General features: G+C 49.9%; 1 protein-coding gene across 1 annotated transcript; it reads left to right on the forward strand.

The window, feature by feature from the left end:
- Nucleotides 1–3,550: 3,550 nt before the first annotated feature.
- On the forward strand, nt 3,551–22,739 carry nrps1 (nonribosomal peptide synthetase 1; the record flags this gene model as incomplete). Its single annotated transcript, XM_089600383.1, has 8 exons — nt 3,551–4,057; nt 4,118–4,534; nt 4,651–4,953; nt 5,005–17,278; nt 17,340–17,719; nt 17,773–18,430; nt 18,481–20,102; nt 20,157–22,739. The coding sequence occupies 8 exons, from the start codon at nt 3,551–3,553 to the stop codon at nt 22,737–22,739; spliced, it is 18,744 nt and encodes a 6,247-aa protein (XP_089455276.1).
- Nucleotides 22,740–22,917: the final 178 nt, after the last annotated feature.

Genomic DNA, 22,917 nt, shown 5'->3' on the forward strand with positions numbered 1-22,917 from the left:
ATTGTAGAATAGGGATGAGGGACCACACAGATGATTCTAAGTGACAGGGTTTCTGCCTAGGACCAGGTCGAAGACAGGCATTCCGTTGGCCTGTACAAAGTACCTCATGAAGCCACTGTGTTGGTACCACGGAGTGGGCAGGGAGACACCGACGCAAGCCGAGATTTGGGGCGCTGCCGTATCGGCAGGTTGCTCGTTCACCACCTAATACTAGTTCTCATTAGTAAAAATTCGTGCTTTATTGGCACCTAACACCTTTAGGCTTTGTCTCCTTAAGATACGGAGTAGTTCCGGCAGCACTGAGCAGCGATCCCGTCCAGAAAGTCAAAATTCATGGAAGTGGCCGGGAGTCTGCTTCTGGGTCAGGTACGCATCGCGGAAGCTAAGATAGTCTGGTCACTCTGGTGCATTACCTTGTTTTTCAATCTCCGTGGAGATCTGTTGTTGAGTTTTGAGATCCCAGATCGTAGTGGTTCGAAGTCGGTTAGTTACAATTAATAGTTTTTCTATTAATAATAAAAGATATTGTATACTACAGTCACACTTACCCCGTACCTGTCAGCTACTTGACATGTCATATCTATCTACTCCTTTCAGTGACTGTCAAAGTGTCAAGGAAAATTTGAAGAACAGCTTGGAGTGGGACCCACCGCTGATCATAACATCATGGTAGTATCATAGCTTGTAGTACTAATAATATTAATTAGAAAAAGACGCTAGAGTTGTTTTGTTAGCGTCCTGCTAAATCTAAGACATAGCAAACAGATCCATGGAAGCTAAGGTAACTTAGGTAAGACTCCTTTAATACCCTAAGTACCCTAACCTGGTATAAGGGTATAATTTGCTTACAGTTCCATCAATTAATGTCTACTAACTAAGTCACTTAACATTTTATTCTGATTCTACCCAGAGTACATGGGAGTCTATGATGACCATTAACCCTGCAGATAGAATAACAATTTCAGTTACCAGAACAGGTTGATATTCTCTTCACAGTGCATGGGAAATTGCAGAATTATGTGCTTCGGTTCTTTCCCAAACAGCCGGGTATTTAGGAGCGATCCTCAGCCAGTAGATCTTCAAAAGCGAGTTAGAATACGATAAATCACGGACTGGCGGTGCGAGCAAAAACTTAGCTAGGGGATCTTGGTTTTAGCAGAAATCGGGCGCTTATTCCACTCCATATCATGGCCTTTCCTCCGGCTTATGCATGTCAAATTAAAGACTGACGCTCAGGAGGAAAAGCTTCTAAGCGAGCATCGCTTCCTGGTTTCCCTTGCATAGTATTGGTTTTAGTCTCGGATATTCTAGTTATCATTAATATGATTAACAACAACATGACAAATAATAATCCTTAATAACGAATAATGTCGAGATCGAATCTTCGATTTCCAGAGGTGGGTAAGGTAAAGACGGAAACTTGGAACAGGCATCCCGATGGATCTTATTGGTATCGGATTTGCCCGGCATCATAGGTACCAGTTCATACGGGGCCACTTCAGTTCGTGGAATATTCTCCAAAATTACCTAAAAATGATAAAGATCAACCTTTGGACTGCAAACACGTTGTGTTGATATCTAGACTATTACCCGCAATCCTGTGGATACTGAAGTATTTTCTTTTGTCCCGTTGAGTCGGGATCGGACTTTTGCCTTTCGCACATCAATATTGCGGGATCAGCATCGGCACGCAAAAGCCGAAGGTTCAACATACCCCGAAGACGTACTGTGGTGAGCTGTCTCATGACATGCAACCAAGGGATGCTTCTGCACGGTATCTAAGCGAGAGAGACGTGTCAAAATCGATCTTCAGGGAGCAATAATAATAGTATCGTTGTAGACTTTTTGATTGCCATCTCTCAGGGTCACTGTTTATGAGTAGGTAAGAGTTACTAATGACAACAATAGATGGCAATAATGTAAGCGGCTTGTAATGTGCTGTGAAACTTTATTTTTATCTTTCTTTTTAATTATCGACTAAAGAGGTATTTTTGTTCCTTTGACTTTCCTTCTATCTCTATTCGAGAGACTAGCGAGTCATTCTCCATCATAGCTCCTACCCACTAGCCAGTCAGTGCCTTGGTGGCTCCTCAGACTTTGATTTGTAATTTCCTTGTTTCTTCAGTAGATGGGTTGAGATAGTACTTTCAACGCAAAATCAACCGCCAGTAGCCAAACAGTCTTTTGTTTCCATTGCAAGCAGCCGGGTCATGGAGATGAGGAACTACATTGAAGTGGACCGCTCCCGTTCCTGACCAGGCTGGATCCAGTAGTAATAGATACCGGGCAGGATGTTGAACCTGTGTCATGGGGCTGAATGTGGTTCTTTTGCTTGTGTAAAGGGCGTGGGTATAACACTCGCTAGGTAGTCCTTGATTATACCTTCACCAAGCAATAATAAAAGAAATAATCATGGTAAAATCAACTTTTCTGGTAAATCAACACCGTAGTAGCTAGCGTGGACCAATCAGTCATCATCATCGGACTTCCTGATTGGGAAAGTAAGGTACTCTCTTTGTCCTTAGGTCACTGTACCTCAGCAAGCTTCTTCCGGGTCTGATCTTTCAAGCTCTTGAGTTCGACTCGAGTCCAGATCAGACCCGGGATCCTATTTTTTTCATCCACTCCGAATGTTGTTCTTATCCAACAAGGAGGCTACGTGTCGATTAAGCCCTGAACTTCTGCTGTGATTCGATCAAATGTACGGAGTACCAGTGGGTCGTCTCCTGCTAGATACCTCCTACTGTACGTAGGTACCTCCATCAGCCGGACCAAGAACATCCGTGATTCTTGACATACCTCATCGGTATCGAGATTTGGTTCCAGACCGCGGATGAACGCCCCAGATCGTGACGGGGAATATGCAAACAGGGGGCTTCCTGGCCGATCTTCTCGCTTGCAGCTCATCGTGAGTGGCAGATGGTACCCATGTTCCTTGTAACCCCTGCAGTTCTTTTCTGCCATTTTTCTTTCGTCAGATATACGATACGCCACCTTGTGGGGTTGCCAGCTTTCCAAGGCTATGCGGCTTCCGTGTCCATGACTCCATTAGTTCCACACCTGGGCCCTTTCCAGGGTGTCTCGCAATCTATTGATCTTGTTTCTCCGACCCTCCTGTTCCTGTGGCCACGGGGTTAGAAGCAAGGAAAAGGTGATGCAAGAACACAGAGGTAACAGGAGGGGATCACGGCTGATCAGAGCCCCCTGACGCCCCAAGGGGCGGTTCCGTGGCTCTCAGCCGTCAGGTTCATTGCCATGAGGCAAATGGATCTTCGTATTCTATAATTATAGTTTGGTCAGACTGTGAGTTCTGGACAAGAGCTACCGAGAAGCTGCGTCGCTAGCTCCACGAGCCTAATTCGGCCTGGGTCTGAAGGGAGATGTCGATGACTTGATGACCATATCGGAACCATGAATCTTAGTTTCCACTTTAAAGAAAGACCAAAGGACGTGCAGCACTCTCTTTCGTCAAGTAAAGTTCTCTGTTCCCTTAGACATTGAACACCCGTATCCTCGAGGGGTTTTCTTTAAGCAGATATTGTACAGAACCATGGCGCAGTCAACCGTCCCATGCTATTTACCCAACTTTGGTGCTACCTGTGATGGTCCGAAACGTCCTATCTCCTTGAAACTGCGAACAGATGCTCTCCAAAGCTCTGGATTGCTATCTGCATGGCGCGAAGGCGAATTGAGCCAGTTGTTACAGGCCTCGTGGGCCCTACTTCTTCATCGCTACACAGGCTCTGAGGATATCTGCTTTGGCTACCATCAGATTGGTAACGAATCTCAAGATTTACTACAATCTTTGGAAGCTGTGGATCCTGCCCTTTTCAAAGTATCAATCAAAGAAGGCATCTCTTTGAAGACGTTTTTCGACCAAATCAAGACACATAACTCTCCCGACAGTCCTCTCGAGATAGACAGAAGCTCGCTCACAGCCTCTGAAAATGCTCTGCTTTACAACACTATTTTAATGATACGAATCTGTCATGATTCAAAGGGAACTTCACCCGCCATCCCACTACCATCTAGCCTGCCAATAGCGCTTCCTCAAGAGGTAAGTACTGAGAGACTGGTCCTTTATCTTCCCGTGCAACCTTCTGAAAAATATCTGCAGTGTCGGGTTCGACTTCATGTCAAAGTCCTGCAGGATGAGGTAAATATTTTCTTCGAAGGGTGGAACAATGACATGCCCACCGCGCAAATGAAAAGCATTGCTGGTGCTTTTGAGCATATCCTAGCAGATCTCCTTGCAGCAAACGATACAGCAGTGGACAATCTTGACATCTTTCCTGAAAATGATTGGTCTCGAATATGCAAGTTCAATTCAGTGCTTCCAGAGAAGTACGAACGCTGCATCCATGAAGTGATCTATGAACGGACTCTTCTCCAGCCAGAGAATGAGGCGGTCTGCTCCTGGGATGGTAGCCTTACCTACAAAGAATTGGATTTGCTTTCCTCAAAGGTTGCATATGATCTTCAGGAAAGAGGAGTTGGCCCAGAGGTCTGCGTAGCCCTCTGTTTCGAGAAGTCGGTAAGTGCTGCAGATTCCCATGTGATATAGCTTGCCGTGTATCGTCATTTCATTATTTGACTTGACATACTTGGTCGAGCTCTGGTCTAAAATTGCAGTGCTAATAGATAACATAGAAATGGAATATCGTGGCGATGCTCGCTGTCCTGAAAGCTGGCGGTGCTTTCGTACCTATGGATCCAACTCATCCTACAGCACGATTGCAATCCCTCGTGCAAGGCGTGCAGGCGCGGATTATGCTTTGCTCTCGAAGCCAAGCAGACAAGCTCCAAACGGTGGCCGAAACACTGATACCGTTGGACGAGGAAACCGTCGATGGCCTTCCGGGTCTCCCCACAAGTACTTTCTCCTCGCCGACAGTGAAGAGCTCAAACGCTGCATATGTCATTTTTACCTCCGGCTCTACTGGACAACCAAAGGTGCGTCCCTCCAATTCAAATTCGGTCACCCTGGTGCTAACCCCAGTACAGGGCACACTGCTGGAGCATAGAGCATATGCTTCGGGTGCGCTGGCTCATGGACCAGTCTTTGGCCTCAATTCATCGACTCGGGTTTTGCAATTTGCATCGCACAGCTTTGACGCAAGTTTAGTCGATATCCTCAGCTCGTTAATATTCGGTTCTTGCATCTGCATCCCTAGCGAGGAAGCACGTCTGAATGACATTGCCGGCGTGATAAACGAGATGAAAGTGAATCACGCATCACTGACACCATCATTTATTGGATTCCTCAATCCTGCAGCTGTTCCAGGGCTAGAATCCCTCGTTCTAGCTGGCGAAGCAATGTCTCCGCAACATTTGGCGACATGGTCTCATATCAAGCTTGTGAACGGATACGGCCCAACAGAGAGTTCGGTTGCAGCTGCCCTCAATGCTAATATGTCTCCTTCATCAGATTGCAGGGATATTGGCTTGCCAGTCGGAGTCCGCTGCTGGGTCGTGAACCCTGTGAACCATGACCAGCTTGTGCCCGTTGGTTGCCCCGGTGAGCTGGTCCTGGAAGGACCGACGCTTGCGCGTTGTTACATCAATAACCCACAGAAGACGAACGACTCATTTATTTTCAACCCTTGCTGGACGAAGCGAGATCCTAACGGTGGCTCAGACCGAAGGTTTTACAAGACCGGTGATTTGGTAAGATACAATTCCGAATCTGGATCATTAACGTATATAGGACGGAAAGACGCACAGGTCAAGTTCCATGGCCAGCGAGTTGAGCTTGGGGAGATTGAGAACCAGCTGAGTGCGGATACGGACATCAAGCACTGCATAGTATTGCTTCCCAAGTCCGGGTTCGCACAAGGAAAACTCGTGGCCGTCCTGTCACTGTCCGCTGGCCTTGGAGAGACACTGGAGACCGATGCAACGCCGCTTAAGATTATCGAGCACCGTGGGAAGCTTCAATATGTCAAGGACATTCGGGAACGATTATCAAGTAGGCTGCCGACATACATGGTGCCCGGAGTATGGCTATGTGTTGAGACTTTGCCGATGCTGGTGTCCGGTAAACTGGACCGAAAATCTATTGTAACCTGGGTTTCGAACATGTCAGAAGACCCAGAAGTACATGTCACTGAGGCCGTCAACACTCGCGCCGCTAACTTGACGGAGGATCAACTGGCGTCGATTTGGAGTCGTGTGCTCAACATACCCAAGGATCGCATTAGCGTTGACGAAAGCTTTTTGGGTCTAGGAGGCGACTCCATTGCGGCGATAACCTGTGTCGGCCATTGCAAGAAGCATGGCATTGGCCTTACGGTGCAGGAGATACTTCGCAGCAAATCCATCAGAGAACTAGCCACGCGCGTCAAGGGAGTGACTCAACCGGTAGCCTATCACGAAACTATCGAGGAACCTTTTGGGCTTTCGCCAATACAGAAACTGCATTTCATGGTTCGCAAAGAAGGACAGGGCTATTTCAATCAAAGCGTGCTCACTCGCATCGACCGCAAGATCAACGACCAAGATCTGCGCCGCGCAGTCGAGGCAGTGGTCATGCGCCATTCCATGCTTCGAAGCCGGCTAGTCTACCCTGGTACTGGCAGTTCTCTACAGCAGCGCATTACTGAGGACGTCGCTGGCTCGTACCGCTGGCGAACGCATCATATGACCTCGCAGAATGAGATTGAGTGTGCTATTGCGGAGAGTCAGTTGTGCATAAATGCCTTCGTGGGCCCTGTTTTTGCGGTTGACTTCTGCTATGTTGACGACGAGTCGCACAATCTCCTATCCCTGGTGGCTCATCATCTGGTCGTTGATATAGTCTCGTGGCGTATCATTCTGGAGGACTTGGAAGATTTCCTGCAGAATCCTCAAGGCTTCGTTCTACAGAACAGCTCCCTTCCGTTCCAGACATGGTGCCGCCTACAAGACGAGCAATGTGAGTCTCTGGCGTCCGATAATGGAGTGCAATTGGAGGAACTTCCTGCTCCCGATCTTGCCTACTGGGGAATGGACCACCGGCAGATGACGTATGGGGATGTGATCTGTGAGACTTTCGAGCTTGACTCGGATAGCACTCAATCGATCTTGCTAGAATGTCATCAGAGTCTACGGACAGAGCCGGTTGATCTGTTTCTCGCTGCTCTCCTCCACACATTCGGACAGACTTTCCCAGAGCGTACTCTGCCCGTGATCTACAATGAAGGCCATGGCAGAGAAGTGTGGGATTCGAGTCTAGACATATCACGGACTGTGGGCTGGTTTACAACCCTTTACCCAATATTCGTATCCGAAATCTTTTCCGATGATCCGGCCAGGACTGTTGCCCGTGTCAAAGATCTACGTCGGCAGGTGTCTGATAATGGTCGACAGAAGTTCGCAAGTCGCATGTTCACAGGCAAAGGACAGGAGACATGCCGACACCACTGCCCCCTAGAAATGACTTTCAACTACGTGGGACAGCATCGTGATCTGCAGAAGCAGGACGGTCTTTTCCAGCTTATGGGACACATGGCTGGTGAGACTGGCCGGGGTGGAGGTGCAGCAGATTTTGGCGAAGAAACTCCACGATTCGCACTTCTGGAAATTTCAGCGTTGGTAGTGCAAGGCCAACTTCGTTTTACGTTCTCTTTCAACCGATTCATGCGGCATCAAGATAGCATTCGTGCCTGGATATCACGTTGCCATCAGCTGCTTGCTTCTCTCGGCCAGAAGCTGCAGTCTCTGGCTCCTCAGCCTACACTGAGTGATTTCCCAATGCTCTCACTCACCTACGAGGAACTTGACCGGATGGTTTCAGCGAAGCTACCGAGTGCGGGTATTACCTCCCTCGATCTCGTCGAGGATGTCTATCCTTGCTCGCGCATGCAACAAGGTATTCTGCTCAGCCAGTCCCGAGACAGCTCGGTTTATGCTGTGCATGATACCTTTGAAGTGAAAGGCGTCAGAATCAAACCTAGTGTGGATCGGTTGATCGTCGCTTGGCAGAAGGTTATTTCGCATCATGCAATGCTACGAACAGTTTTCCTGGAGAACCTGACAAGCCAGGACCTGTTTTGCCAAGTCGTTCTCAAGGAATACAATTCAGCTCCCACACTGCTGAGATGCTCCGAAGAACGTGATGTGCTGCCAACCTTTGACAACCAACAGCCCGTGAACTATCGTGACCATCGTCCTGCTCACCGTTTCAGGATCTGCGAGACAGCAACTGGCAAACTATTTTGCCGACTTGAAATAAGCCATGCCGCCATGGATGGGACGTCCATTTCTCTAATCATTCGGGATCTGCAATTGGCGTACAGTGGTCAGCTTCAGGACGACCGCAAACCCATGTTCAAGGATTACATGCGGTACTTGCAGAGCTGCTCTCACAGTGCCGGCCTTAATTACTGGTGCTCCTATCTATCCGATGTTAAGCCGTGCCATTTCCCCGTGCTCAATGATGGAAGACCTTCCAACAAGCGGCTGCAAGCAATTCGTCTAGACTTCTCATCCTTGAAAGAGCTTCAGGCGCTATGTGAGAGTAGTGGCTTGACGCTTTCTACGGCATTTAGTACAGCTTGGGGACTTACACTGCGCTCGTTTTGCGGCTCCAATGATGTGTGCTTCAGCTACATGGCTTCTTTGCGAGATGTCTCGGTCGATGAAGTTGGCTCGGTTGTCGGACCAGTGATTAATCTTCTGGCATGTCGAATGAAGGTCACAGAGGACGTCTGTCTCAAAGATGTCCTGAACCAAGTGCAAAACGATTACATGGAGAGTCTACCTTACAGACACACGTCCCTCATCGATATCCAGCATGCCCTGAAACTCTCAGACACGATCTTGTTCAACTCTGGCATCTCCTACAGGAAACTTCCGCCGCAGACACTCAGCAACAGGGATGAAATGCGACTTGTAGAGGTGGGAAAGATTCATGATCCCGCGGAATTCCCGGTGTATGTCAACATCGAGGCCACGGATGATGTTGCGTTCATTGACCTCAATTACTGGACGACCTCTCTGTCTGAAGGCCAGGCGCAGAATGTTGCCAGCACCTTTTTAAGGTGCCTCGAAAATATTATTCACCATGGCGACGAGAACATTTGCCGCCTGGATCAACTGAGCGTACAGAACAAACAACAAATCGCTGCCTGGAACAACACTCTTCCTAACGCTGCTGACAAGTGTATCCACGAGATTCTCGAGGACAAGGTCAAGCAGTGCCCGGAAGCACTTGCAATTGCAGCTTGGGATAGTAACCTCACTTACGCCAAGCTAGATGAATTGGCCTCACTTCTTGCGTTCTACCTGACCAAGCTCGGTGTGGGACCTGGTCTCCTTGTGCCGATTGATTTCGACAAATCCTCATGGCAAATTGTTGCTATCTTAGCGGTTCTGAAAGCCGGTGGTATCTGCCTTCCAGTCGACAAAACTCAATCATATGATTTTATCGAGAAGTTGTTGATTGACAAAGATGTCCAAGTCGCTCTCGCGTCCCCGAACAAAGCGCAGCTTCTGGAACGCACAATTCCTTATGTCGTGCCCGTGGGAAGGTCACTTTTCGACTATCTTCCTCGTTCCGATGATGTACCACACGTCTCACATAAGGCAACGGACCAGGCTTACGTTGTCTTTACCGGCGGTAGTGTCAAGGAACCCAAAGGCGTTATGGTTCAGCATCTCACGGTTATGACACGGGCCGAGAGCTTCGCTTCGGCTCTGGAACTGAATAAAGCGACCAAGGTGTACCAGTCCGCGAACTACACCTCTGACATGTTCCTCAATGTCCTCTTCGGTACAATGATGCGTGGTGGTTGTGTTTGTATTCCAGCCAACGATCAATTCAACAACCTCCCACAATCAATAAATGCCTTCCGAGCAAACACAGTCATTATGACTCCGTCACTCGCATCTCTGTTGCCGCCATCTGAGGTCCCGCAGGTGCAGGTACTGGCACTCTATGGCGAGTCTCTGTCAAACGAGGTTAGAAAGATCTGGTCAGGAAGAGTTCGCATGCATTCTTTGTATGGAGCAGCCGAGTGCTCTTCAAGCTGCATTTATGCTTCAGACTGCCAAATCTCGGGTGAGACAAGGAATCTTGGACTTGCGGCCGGTTGCATAACTTGGCTTGTTGATCCTTCAGATCACGACCTTCTCGTCCCGATTGGCAGTGTTGGTGAAATTGTCATTGAGGGTCCCATCATTGCTCCTGGTTACTTGCTGGACAACGGATATGTCCAGGGAGGCTTCATTGAGGATCCTGCTTGGAGAACGAACTTTGATCGTGACGAACCCAGCAATGACCATGAGAAATGTGACGAGAGCTCAACACTGACCCGGCGGATGTTCAAGACCGGGGATTTGGCCCGCTACAATTCGGATGGCACATTGGTCTACATGGGAAGAAAGGAAAGACAGACTCAGAGACTGCAGGCAAACGTATGGGAAATCCAACAGTGCATCGATGCGTTTTCGTTACCTGACCATCCTTGCGTTGTGGAGCCGATTCGCTGCTCGGATGACGATGAAACCACGGAGCACCTGGCTGTCTTTGTCCAATTCGCGTCAACTCACTTGGAGAAGACTGATAGTCAGAGATCTGTCATTGGACAACCTTCTTCGCAATTCTCCGATTTACTCACCAAAATGCACACCCATCTGCTGGGTGTCCTGCCTGCGACTCAAGTCCCCAGATTGTACATTCCTGTTCCCAGAATGCCCTTGACATCAATCGGTCTGCTTGACCGTCGGCTTCTGAGAAAGGAGGCTCAGGACCTTCCTTCACGGACCCGCCTCGAATTCGACCTGAAAAGCTTTCATGAGTTTTGGCGGGTTGAATTAGCCCATCCGAAAACTTCTCCTTCCCAATCATTCCCTTCATCGACGAGTGCTACCCATAGGAGCTCTGGTACCAGCACGTACGAATGGAACGGCCACATTCAATGGCGTGATGTCAGCAAATTAGAAAGCGCAAGTCTCGAGACCGCGCTTCTTGCCGCATGGGCCCTCACTATATCCGGCTACACTCGATCGGACGATGTCATCTTTGGAGAATTGCATCTCGACCAGGAATCGTCTGGGCAGGATTCTACTTCCGATAAAGCGGCGCCCGCGGTCATTCCTAGAAGATTCCAAATCGATGAAGATATGAGCATTGCGGAACTTATGAGAAAGTCCCAAGAGCGCCTAGCAGCAGCTTCTCCCTTCCAAAGAGCTGGACTTCAACGCATCAGAAATGTCAGCGCAGATACTTCCCGTGCATGCAGCTTCAATAACCTTTTCTGCTTTGCAAAATCCAACTGCGAGGTGCAAACTCCTGCTCTCGCATATCCTCTTGCGATCTTCTGCAGTGTCGCAAAGTCGGAGCTTCAGCTGAGCGCTCGCTATGACGAACAGGTCTTGTCTGCGCCCCAGCTTGAGCGGATTTTGGCGCAATTCGCACGCTACGTTGAATACTTGAAGGCGGATCTCCATTCTCAAGAGACCATCGGTGACATGGCTCTCCGCAAAAATCAGACTTCCTACTTGTCCAGCCCTGATACTGCCTACTGGAGGAAGTACCTTGTTGATGTCGAGCCCTGTGCTTTCCCTTCTTTGAACCCGGAAAACGAAAGAAGTGGATTTAGCTCGGCGAAACTGGCGATTGAAAATCTGGCCAATCTACGCAACTTTTGCCAGAAGATTGAAGTAACCGAGGACATTGTGTTACAACTTGTTTGGGGATTGGTTCTGCGATGCTATACCGGTTCAGAGGAAGTCTGCTACGGTTACTACCCTGCAACGTCACAACCCGAGGGGTCGAAGTACCTGAAAGTACTCCCAAGCAGGCTCCTCCTCAAGGACGATTCAGACCTTGGGTCAATTGCACAGCAGAAGAAGGGCGAACTGGATCAAGCCATGGGGCACCCCATCTCCCAGATGGAAGTGCAGCATGAACTTGGCCTTGACTTGTATTCACTCTTCAACACCGTCTTCAAATTCGACAGGTCTATGGAGCTCCCCAGTGACAATGACGGGCTATCAACCCTGCTCGACGAGGCCGAGAAAAGTATCTGCACGATTGCTGTCAACCCTAGATTTTCATCTGTAGCGGCAGAAATCCTGTTCGAATACCGGACAGACGCCTTGTCAAAAGCCAATATCACGAGTGTTGTTGACTGCTTCCAGCACATTCTGGAGGAGATTATCGACAATGACCCTGTCGGCCATAAGATAGGGGACATCAATTTCTTCAGCGAGCGTGCTTGTCAACAGGTACGAGAGTGGAATGCTACGCTACCAGAGAGACCTGATCGATGCGCACATGAGATAATTGAGCAGCAGGTTCTGAGCCACCCTACTTCGCCTGCAATCTGCTCGTGGGATGGAGACTTTACTTACCAACAGCTCGACCTTCTATCAACTAAATTGGCAAAGCATCTTGTTTGCCTGGGTGTCAAACCCGAGGTCTTTGTTGGATTATGCTTTGAGAAGTCCGCTTGGGCAGTCATCGCACAAGTTGCGGTTTTGAAGGCCGGAGGAGCATTCGCATCTCTGGATCCCACTCACCCAGAAGCGAGACTTAGGGGCTTGGTTGACGATATTGGCGCTCATATCGTCCTTTGCTCTGCCAAATATCTCGACAAGGCTCGCCAGATATCCCGTGCTGCCTATATCGTGAGTGAAGAAACACTCGGTGAACTGCCAGACGCATCGTCTACTGAGTCGATGACCCGGCCCAGCATCCACAACGCAGCCTACGCTATTTTTACCTCTGGAACAACAGGCAAGCCAAAAGTGACTGTTCTTGAGCACATTGCTCTCAGCGTGTCTTCACCAGCTTTTGCTCGTAGCCTGGGAATGGGCACGACTACCCGTGCTCTGCAGTTCTCCAGTTATACTTTTGATGTGAGCATAAAGGAGATTATTATTGTCCTCATGACGGGAGGTTGTGTTTGCGTTCCCAGTGAAGAAGAGCGCATGAACGATCTGTCCGGTGCGATTAGGAGACTGAACGCCAACTTCATCAGTTGTCCTCCGTCAATTACAAACACGATCCAACCCAAGAGCGTCCCATCAGTGAAAACTGTTGTTACGGGAGGTGAAAAGATGACTGCGAGCCATATCGACCGTTGGTCCGATAGGTGTGTCATCAACGCGTATGGGCCCTCTGAGTCAACGATTATGGCAACGATGAGCGTCAAAGTGAATGAAGCAGGAGTACGCGTCAACAATGATTGCAACTCAATCGGTACTGCGATTTGCGGCCGCACTTGGGTGGTTGACCCTAACAACTATCAGCGTCTTCTGCCTATCGGGGCTGTGGGTGAGCTGGTACTTGAGGGCTGCAACGTTGCCCGTGGCTACCTCAACAATGACCAGAAGACAAAAGAGTCATTTATTAGTGAGCCTGCCTGGACGAAAGCCCCGGGCTTTCAGGGAATATTCAACCGAAAGGAGCGCATGTATCGGACTGGAGATCTTGTGCGCTATAATCCCGATGGCACAATTTGCTTCATCTCGCGCAAGGACACCCAGATCAAGTTCAACGGTCAGCGTATTGAATTGGAAGAAATCGAACAACAATGCATCTCTTGTCTTCCTGGAGGCACTCAAGTGGCTGTCGAGGTTGTGCAGCCCGAATCAAAGACAGTTGCCAGGTCCATCGCAGCTTTCTTTACCGTTGATGCTCAACCTGGTCCAGACAGACCTGATTTGGAATCTCAATTGCTCGTTCCTATGTCGGAAGCAACACGCGAAAAGGTCCAGAAGCTTAGGGAGGCCCTGGCCAAGACTCTGCCACCAAGTCTGATACCAAGGCTTTTCTTCCCGGTCTCCCGCCTGCCTTTCTCAAACTCCGGAAAGCTCGATCGCAAGAAGCTCCGGGCAACCGTCGAGACTCTGCCCAAAGACCAGCTCAAACCTTACGTTACACTGACGGCTGGCTCCAGACAAGCGTCTGATGAGGGAGTTGAGGGGACCCTCAGAAGACTCTGGGAGGAAGCTCTGGGTCTTGCGTCAGGTTCGGTCAGTGCTGAAGACAGCTTTTTCAGCTTAGGTGGTGATTCCTTCTCTGCCATGAAGCTTGTTGGAGCCGCCAATTCCCGGGGAATCTCTCTCACATTTGCCGACGTTTACCAGGATCCAGTCTTTATGAATATGGCCAAGCGTTGTGGCACGTTGCAAGAAACGTCTAGCAGACAGACTGTGACTCCTTTTAGCCTCTTGCCTGCCTCAGTCGATCGTGAACAGCTACTGGAGGAAGTCGCGGAGCAATGTGACGTGCCTCGAACATCCATTGTCGATCTCTACCCATGCAGCCCTGTACAGGAGGGTCTCCTCACTTTGTCAGTCAAGCAGAACGGTGCTTATATTGCTCAGCCAATTTTCCGGCTTTCAGAGGGAATAGACCTCGACAAGTTCAAAGCTGCTTGGCAACAAGTCGTGGACGAGCTGGATATCCTGCGGACTCGGATTGTACATACTGAGTCTTTGAACTTCTTGCAGGCTGTTGTTGACAAAGAGGAGATCTCTTGGGCCTCCGCAACCACTCTGGATGAATTGATAGCTGAGAGCCCCGAGCTGCCGAAACACAATGGCGGGCGGTTGACTGGTTATGCGACTGCCGAATCCCACACTGGTCGGTACTTCTGTTGGACAATCCATCATGCGCTGTACGATGGATGGAGTATCCCGCTCGTATTACGAAGAGTGGAGGAGGTTTACACGAATTCTACAGCCAGCGCCCGAACGGTTCCCTACAGCTTGTTCATAAACTATCTGCTGGAGCGGAACACGTCAGAATCTGACGAGTACTGGAAGTCTCAACTGGCCACCCTGTCATGTTCCCCATTCCCACAGAGCAAGAATTCTCTGCCGGACTCTGTCCGAGTAGGGAACAGGCATCACAGCAGCATGAAGATCTCTCGAGCCCCCAGCGGAGTCGATCTGACGATCCCCGAGCTTATTCGTGCTGCGTGGGCGATTGTCGTCTCTGCTCATACCGGATCCAGTGATGTATGCTTCGGCGAGACGCTCATGGGAAGAAATATCGACCTTGTTGGTGTCACAGATATTGCTGGACCCGTTCTTACCACGGTCCCTACGCGCATTCAAGTCGAAAATGAGCTTCCAATCATCCAGTATCTGGAGAATGTGCACCATCTGACAACCACCATGCTTCCTCATCAGCATTCAGGACTGCAGCGAATTCGAAAACTCAACAGTGACACAGCATCGGCTTGCGAATTTCAAAATCTGCTTGTCATCCAGACTGGAGAGGGCCAGTTGAACAAGGGTTTGTGGGTAGCTGAACCCAACCAAACAAGCGGAGATTTTTTCACTCATCCACTTGTCGTCGAATGCAAGGTCGATACTTCTGAGGTGTCGATCACGATGCACCATGACGAAATCGTGCTGAACAGCTGGCAGACTGAGAAGCTCATTGGTCAGTTCAGCTTTGTGCTCGAGCAGCTGCTCTCCATCCACAAGGGGGAGACAAGGAAGTTGAGCGAGCTCGAGATTTTCAGTCCACTGGATAGAAACGAAGTCGCCCTATGGAACAAGAGGCACCCCGAGGCCGTTGAGAAATGTGCTCACGACATCATTTCCGAGAGATGCTCTACCCACCCCGATGCTCCAGCTGTCTGCGCTTGGGATGGCGAGGTCTCATACAAAGAGATGTACGCACTTGCCTCGACTTTCGCGTCCTATCTGGCTTCTCGCGGCGTTGGACCAGAGACTCTGGTGCCAATTTGCCTGGATAAGTCTCTCTGGGCAATCGTCACTATTCTTGGGATCTTGATTGCTGGTGGTGCCTACGTACCCCTTGATCCTGCTCACCCAACATCGAGACATGAAGAAATCCTCGCCGAAGTGGATGCTCGTATTCTCATTTGCTCCCCTCAATATCAGAGCCGTTACTCTGGCATTGTCAAAACGATAATTCCCGTCAGCAAGGAGACAATCAGAGCTTATGGTGCCCTCAATGGCCAAGCGAAGGGACCAAGCCGTGTCACGCCGTCCAATATGGCCTACGCGATTTTCACCTCAGGAAGCACTGGTCGTGCCAAGGGTATTATCATTGACCACCGCGCACTTGCAAGCAGTGCTATGGCATTCGGGCCGATCGTGCACTTGAATGAGACTTCTCGTGCATTCCAATTTGCATCCCTTACTTTCGATGCGGCTGTCATGGAAATTCTAGCTACTCTGATGCACGGAGGATGCATTTGTATCCCAAGCGAGGATGAGCGCCTGAATGACGTCGCCGGTGCCATTCGACGTATGAATGTCACTTGGACTTTCCTGACTCCGTCGATAGCGAGCATTATCGAGCCGTCAACCGTTCCCTCACTGGAAGTGCTTGCCTGTGGAGGAGAGAAACTGTCACGCGAAGTCGTGACAAGATGGGCACATCGCGTGAAACTAATCAATGGATATGGACCCACGGAGACAACCATCTTCGCTGTTTTGAATAACGTAACCCCGACCACCGATCCTGCCTGCATTGGTTACGGAATACCTTGCACTTTGACCTGGGTTGTCGATCCCGAAAACCACGATCGACTTACTCCATTGGGAGCCATCGGAGAACTTGCCTTGGAAGGTCCAGCGCTAGCAAGAGAATATCTGAAGAATCCCAAGAAGACCGCCGAGGCTTTCGTGGACGAGCCCGCATGGATGAAGCATTTCCAGTCGACCCTGCCGTCGCCGCGAAGAATATACAAGTCTGGAGATCTTGTCCGGTATAATCCTGACGGATCGGTGGAATACATCAGCCGCAAGGACCACCAAGTCAAGCTTCATGGCCAGCGTATGGAGCTCGGTGAGATTGAGCATCGGTTACATGAGGACGACCGCGTCCGTCATGCCGTTGTCATCCTTCCCAAAGAGGGTCTTCTTAAGGGGCGTCTGGTCACAATTCTCTCCTTGAACTCTCTGAAGTCGGATTCGAGCATCATCTCTGATAACGCATGCGAGCTCATCAGTCGAGAGGAACTGGCGAGAGTCGCGTATTCTGAACTCATCACGATTCAGAAGAATCTCGAGGCCCAGCTGCCCATTTACATGGTTCCTCAGACCTGGGCTGTCATCAAGAAGTTGCCAATGCTCGTCTCTGGAAAGCTGGACAGAAAGAAGATCACTCACTGGATCGAGCATATTGAAGAGCCGACGTATGACAGAATCATGCAAGACTATGACAACATTAAGAGGGGTCATGTTGAGGACAGCGTCAAGGAAGATAAGAACACTTCGGTCAAGATCTTGCAAGACATCTACGCCCAAGTACTCAACCTCCCTTCGAACAAGGTCGACCCCAACCGGTCGTTTGTGAGCTTGGGTAAGTAATCACTGTCCCTCTCATGAAGAAACGAGAAAAAGAGGCTAACTGGTCAACACAGGCGGTGATAGTATTACTGGAATGGCCGTCATTTCTCGGGCTCGCAAACAAGGGCTTAACCTGACACTACACAAGGTCCTTCAAAGCAAGTCCATCGTTGAGCTGACTCAAGCAGCGCAAGTTAAGACCTCGAGCATTCAAGTCGAGGAGAAGACGAATGAATACTTTTCTCTTTCTCCTATTCAAAACTTGTACTTCAAGTCAGCAGGTACAGTCAGGGACACGGGTCGCTTCAATCAGAGCATGACTGTGCGCATTACCCGAAAAATTGAGCCAAGCGTCGTCAAGGATGCACTCAAGGCAATTGTCAACCAGCATTCGATGCTTAGGGCAAGATTCAGCAAATCTGCAGGCGGAAAATGGCGGCAACGAATTACCAATGTACGTGCAAATCCACTCACTGGCATGATCTTGGAGAGCTGACGAGCACACAGGATATCGAACCATCTGTTCGCGTTGGTATTCACTCAGTCATGAGCTCCCATGAGATGTTGGGCAAGATTGCCAATACTCAGTCGTCTCTGGATATCGAGAATGGACCGATCCTTGTCGCCGATTTGTTCAACATTAATGGCGAACAAGTCCTTTTCCTTGTGGCCAATCACCTGTGTGTCGACATGGTTTCATGGCGTATTATCCTTCAGGACATGCAAGAATTTATCGAAAGCGGCTCGCTTGCTTCTGAGAAACCCTTTTCTTTCCAGAGCTGGTGCGAACTGCAACTCGCAAATAGCAAATCAGAAGCAGATGCGGCCAAGCTTCCATTTGCCATTGAGCCTCCGAACCTTAGCTACTGGGGCATGGAGAGCGTGCCCAACCACTACGGACAAATCAGGATGGAATCATTCGTCGTGGACGAAGACATTACTTCGTTCATTCTGGGTGGCTGCCATGAGATGCTGCGCACAGAAACGATCGATATCCTGCTTGCCGCAGTTGCGCAGTCATTCTGCAGGGTCTTCACAGATCGCAGAATGCCAACTATATATAACGAGGGCCACGGCCGTGAATCGTGGGATTCGAATCTTGATCTCTCACGGACCGTGGGTTGGTTCACCACATTGTGTCCACTGCAGGTCGACGAATGCTCAGGTAATTCTCCTCACAAAAGATCTGGGACGACAGGCTAATTTAAAACTCAGATTTTGTCGACACGGCAAAGCGTGTCAAGGACTTAAGACGGAAGATAAAGGACAATGGGCGGTCTTACTTCGCGCGAAGCCTTCTCCAGCCCAACAATACGGATGGAACGGAGTTCCCAGTTCCGTTGGAAATTGTTTTCAATTATCTCGGTCGACTGCAGCAGCTGGAGCGCGATGACTCTCTTTTCAAGCACTATGGAGAGGCATTCGACGAGGAGAAGTTCAGATTAGCTGGAGACATGGGTCCAAAAACCCCCCGGTTTGCCCTCCTGGAGATTTCCGCACTTGTCGTCAATGATAAGCTCCAGGTCTCCTTCACGTACAACCGACAGATGCAGCGTGAAAATCAGATCTTCGAATGGATTTCAGAGTGCAGGAGAGTACTTGAGGGAGATGTCCTTCGCTTCAAGGACTCCATGCCGGAACCTACCCTCAGTGATTTCCCCTTGCTACCGGTAACCTACGATGGGCTCAAGAAGCTCACGAGCACAACGCTGCCAAGAGCAGGGATCAAGACCTGGAGCCAAGTAGAGGATATCTATCCTTGCTCATCCGTGCAAGAGGGTATTCTCCTGAGCCAGCTCCGGGATCCCAGTGCGTACATGTTCCATGTGATCTTCGAAGTGCGCTCTCCTGGGGGAAGCGGCAAGGTCGATCCAGACATGCTTCGAAGCGCATGGTCAGCAGTTATCAATCGGCATCCGATCCTGAGAACCCGGTTCATCGATAGTAACTACGCAAACGGTGCCTTTGATCAGCTGGTGCTCAGGAAAGTCGAGGAAGGAGCCATCATTCTCCATTGCAATGATTCCAATGCTATAGGCAAGCTCGATGGGGTCAAACTCAGTGACATCAACGCCCAACGGAACTCACAGCTGCTGCATCAATTGACAGTCTGCAGCACCGATTCTGGGCGAGTGCTTATCAAACTGGAAATGAACCATGCCATAATAGATGGTGGATCAGTTGACCTACTTTTGAGAGATCTAGCAATGGCGTACAAGCATCAGCTGCCAGAAGGATCCGGTCCGCACTTCAGTGACTACATCAAGTTCATCCGCGAGAAATCCCAAGACCAAGCCTTATCCCACTGGAGGCAATACCTGTCCGATACTCGTCCCTGCCATCTGAAGTTCTCCGAGGGAACAGGTTGTGAACGTCAATTAGGATCAGTGATGGTGCCGTTCAGCAGGTATTCCGAGCTGCAACAATTCTGCGAGAAGAACTCCGTGACACTCGCAAATCTTACTCTCGCTGCATGGGCAATCGTCTTGCAAAGCTTCACGGGCTCGGATGATGTTTGCTTTGGCTACCCTTCTGCCGGTCGTGACGCCCCAGTTCCGGGGATCCAAGACGCAGTCGGAATATTCCTCAACATGCTCTGCTGCCGAGTCAAGCTCTCACCAGGAAAGTCTCTGTTGGAGGTTTCAAAGACAGTGCAGGATGACTACATCAAGAACCTTCCATACCAGGATTGTTCCCTCGCAAGTATTCAGCATGAACTTGGGCAGAAGGAGCTGTTTAACACGACAATCTCGATTCAAAACCACCACGCCGTCTCGGAAGAATCTGGGAACGACTTGCTATCCTTCAATGTACAAAAGGCGCATGACCCGACAGAGGTAAGTTTTACCCGAACTATTCTAACGATTAACGGAAGCTGATTTCTGCAATAGTATCCTGTCACCGTGAACGTCGAGACTGCCAAGGGCCACGAAGGGATCCTGCTGCGATACTGGACCGACGCTGTGCCCCACGACAAAGCAAACCATCTTGCAGATGCCATTGCCAATATTTTCAGCTGCTTTATCGACAAGCCTTCTCAGCTCGTCTCAGAGTTGGACCTCCGTGGCGGACAATTGATGAAGGGCGGTCAATTCATTGACAACAAGTCCCTTCAGGAACTGATCGATCGCCGTGTCATTGAAATAATCAGCCAAATGCTCAAGGAAGGAACTCTGGCCATACCGGCGGCTGAGAGTGGAAAGAGCCAGTCCAAGGTGACGACCCCCGCCCAACCTGTTCAAGTTACAGTTAAGGCGAGAGGCATGCATCGTGAAAGAGATCTGTCCGACTCGACGGCAACTCTCACTGACGATCACTCCAAATTGATGGAAGTAGAAAAGAGATTATGGAAACTTTGGTGCTCAGCATTGGGCCTGCCATCCGACACTATCCAACACCAGGCGAGCTTCTTCAAACTGGGTGGTGATAGTATAACTGCCATGAAGATGGTCAGCGCTGCGCGCGAAGATGGGCTGACACTGACTGTGGCTGATGTGTTCAACAATCCTGTCTTCGAGGACATGCTGGCAGTCATCAGTGCTTCCAACAGTTCGTCTGCTTCGGAACCTGACTCTCAGACCGACAGTGACAACGAGAAACCTGCCGAACCTCCTAAGGTGGCTGAGGAGAAGCGAAACCCACCGCCACCGGAGATTTCACTCTTGAAGACCGTTCCTTTGAACGACAGCGCTCTGCAGGATGGAATTTGCCCGAAGATCGGTGTGTTTAAAGGAGGTATTGCCGACGTTTTGCCTGTTACGGACTTCCAAGCCATGTCGATTACGGCTACATTGTTCAAATCCCGCTGGATGTTGAACTACTTCTTCTTCGATGGACGAGGATCGCTGGATCTGAGAAGGTTGAGGGAGAGCCTCTTGCGCGTTGTTGACGCTTTCGATATACTCCGAACGGTCTTTGTCTGTTTCAACGGCCAATTTTTCCAAGTGGTGCTCAGAAAGATACGGCCAAACATCTTTGTTCATGAGACCGAGAAGAGCTTGGATGAGTACACTGAGTACCTCCAACAGCAAGATCGCGAGCAAGAGGCGCGGCAAGGGGAACAGTACGTGCAGTTCTACATCGTGAAGAAGAAGGGCAGCAACCACCACCGGATCTTTATTAGAATGTCGCACGCTCAATTTGACGGACTATGCCTGCCCACCATCATGTCAGCCATCAAATTGGGATACGAGGGCAGTACTCTGCCCCCGGCTCCTTCCTTTGCAAATTACATGCGCATGCTGTCGGGAGCAATCACTCCAGACCACTATCAGCATTGGACAAACCTGCTGAAGGGATCGAAAATGACGCAGGTCATTCGAAGGACCGAGGAGAATACCTATCGCTATATTGGTGCTTTCACAGAGCAAAGAAAGACTCTGGAGATCCAGCCCTCGGTCCTGGAAAATGTCACCATTGCTACTGTCATGCAAGCAGCATGGGCGGTTACGCTGGCCAAGCTGTCCGCTCAGTCAGACGTCGTCTTTGGACTCACGATCAGCGGCAGAAATACTTCAATCCCAGGCATTGAAAACACTGTCGGCCCGTGTCTCAATGTTATTCCAATTCGAGTCACATTCAAAGAGGGCTGGACTGGAGTTGATCTGTTCCGCTACCTACAAGACCAGCAGATAGCCAATATGCCTTTCGAGGCCTTGGGTTTCAGAGAGATCATCAGACGCTGCACTGACTGGCCCAGTTCGACATATTTCGCCACCTCCGTCTTCCACCAGAATGTCGAATATGAGGGCCAGATGCAGCTAGACAACACTACATACAGAATGGGAGGCGCGGGTGTCGTCGACAACTTCACCGACATGACATTGTTCTCCAAGTCATCCAGCGACGGCAAACTGGGCGTCTCTCTGGGCTACTCAGAAAAGGGCCCCATCGGCCCTAAATTCGCTGCCAAGGTCCTGGACATGGTCTGCGACACCGTGCAAAGTCTGCTGGCCAACTCCCGTGTCGGGCTTCCCTCTCCATCCATGCTCCGCTCATTACCTTGTCAATCCGTCCACGACATTCCCGGAATGTCCGACGAGATGTTCCTGTCCACACATCTGAAGAACCGGAGCATCTCAGATATCCTCGTCCACTCGGACGTCCTGACGCAGGCCTGGCAGCAAGTCCTCCCTCGCAATAATGCCGACGAGCCTCAATCCTCCTTCCAGCTCGACTCGTCCTTCTTCGAGCTTGGAGGCGATGTTTTCGACATGGCGCAGGTCGTCTGGCTCCTCGAGCAGGAAGGTCTGCAGGTTCACATCGAGGATCTCCTCGAACACCCGACCTTCCTCGGGCAGATGGCCGTCTTGACGCTGCACAACTCACGGAAGAGCGATTCCATGGAAGAAATCGTGCCCGTCGAGGAAATTCCTTTGCCTGCAGCGAGGACTGGCACCTCAAGCTCGCTAGGCAAAGCGTTGACTCTGGCGAAGAAGGTCACAAGATGGAGCGCACTGTCCGCTCGAGGGTGATCACCCAGGACATTCCCATATAATCCTATTCACTCATTGTTATTTTCCTTTACCTTTTTTTTTTAGCGTGCATATCGTGTGATCGCACACATTTCCTTTGTCTTGGATACTTTACTCTCATACTTATATTGTTTTCGGTCATTCTGTGTATATTGGCGGTTTTAATCATTTGGGCTGC

This window comes from Aspergillus lentulus (genome assembly GCF_001445615.1).
Source record: "Aspergillus lentulus DNA, contig: Alt16, strain: IFM 54703, whole genome shotgun sequence".
In the NCBI taxonomy this organism is placed as follows: Eukaryota; Fungi; Ascomycota; class Eurotiomycetes; order Eurotiales; family Aspergillaceae; genus Aspergillus; species Aspergillus lentulus.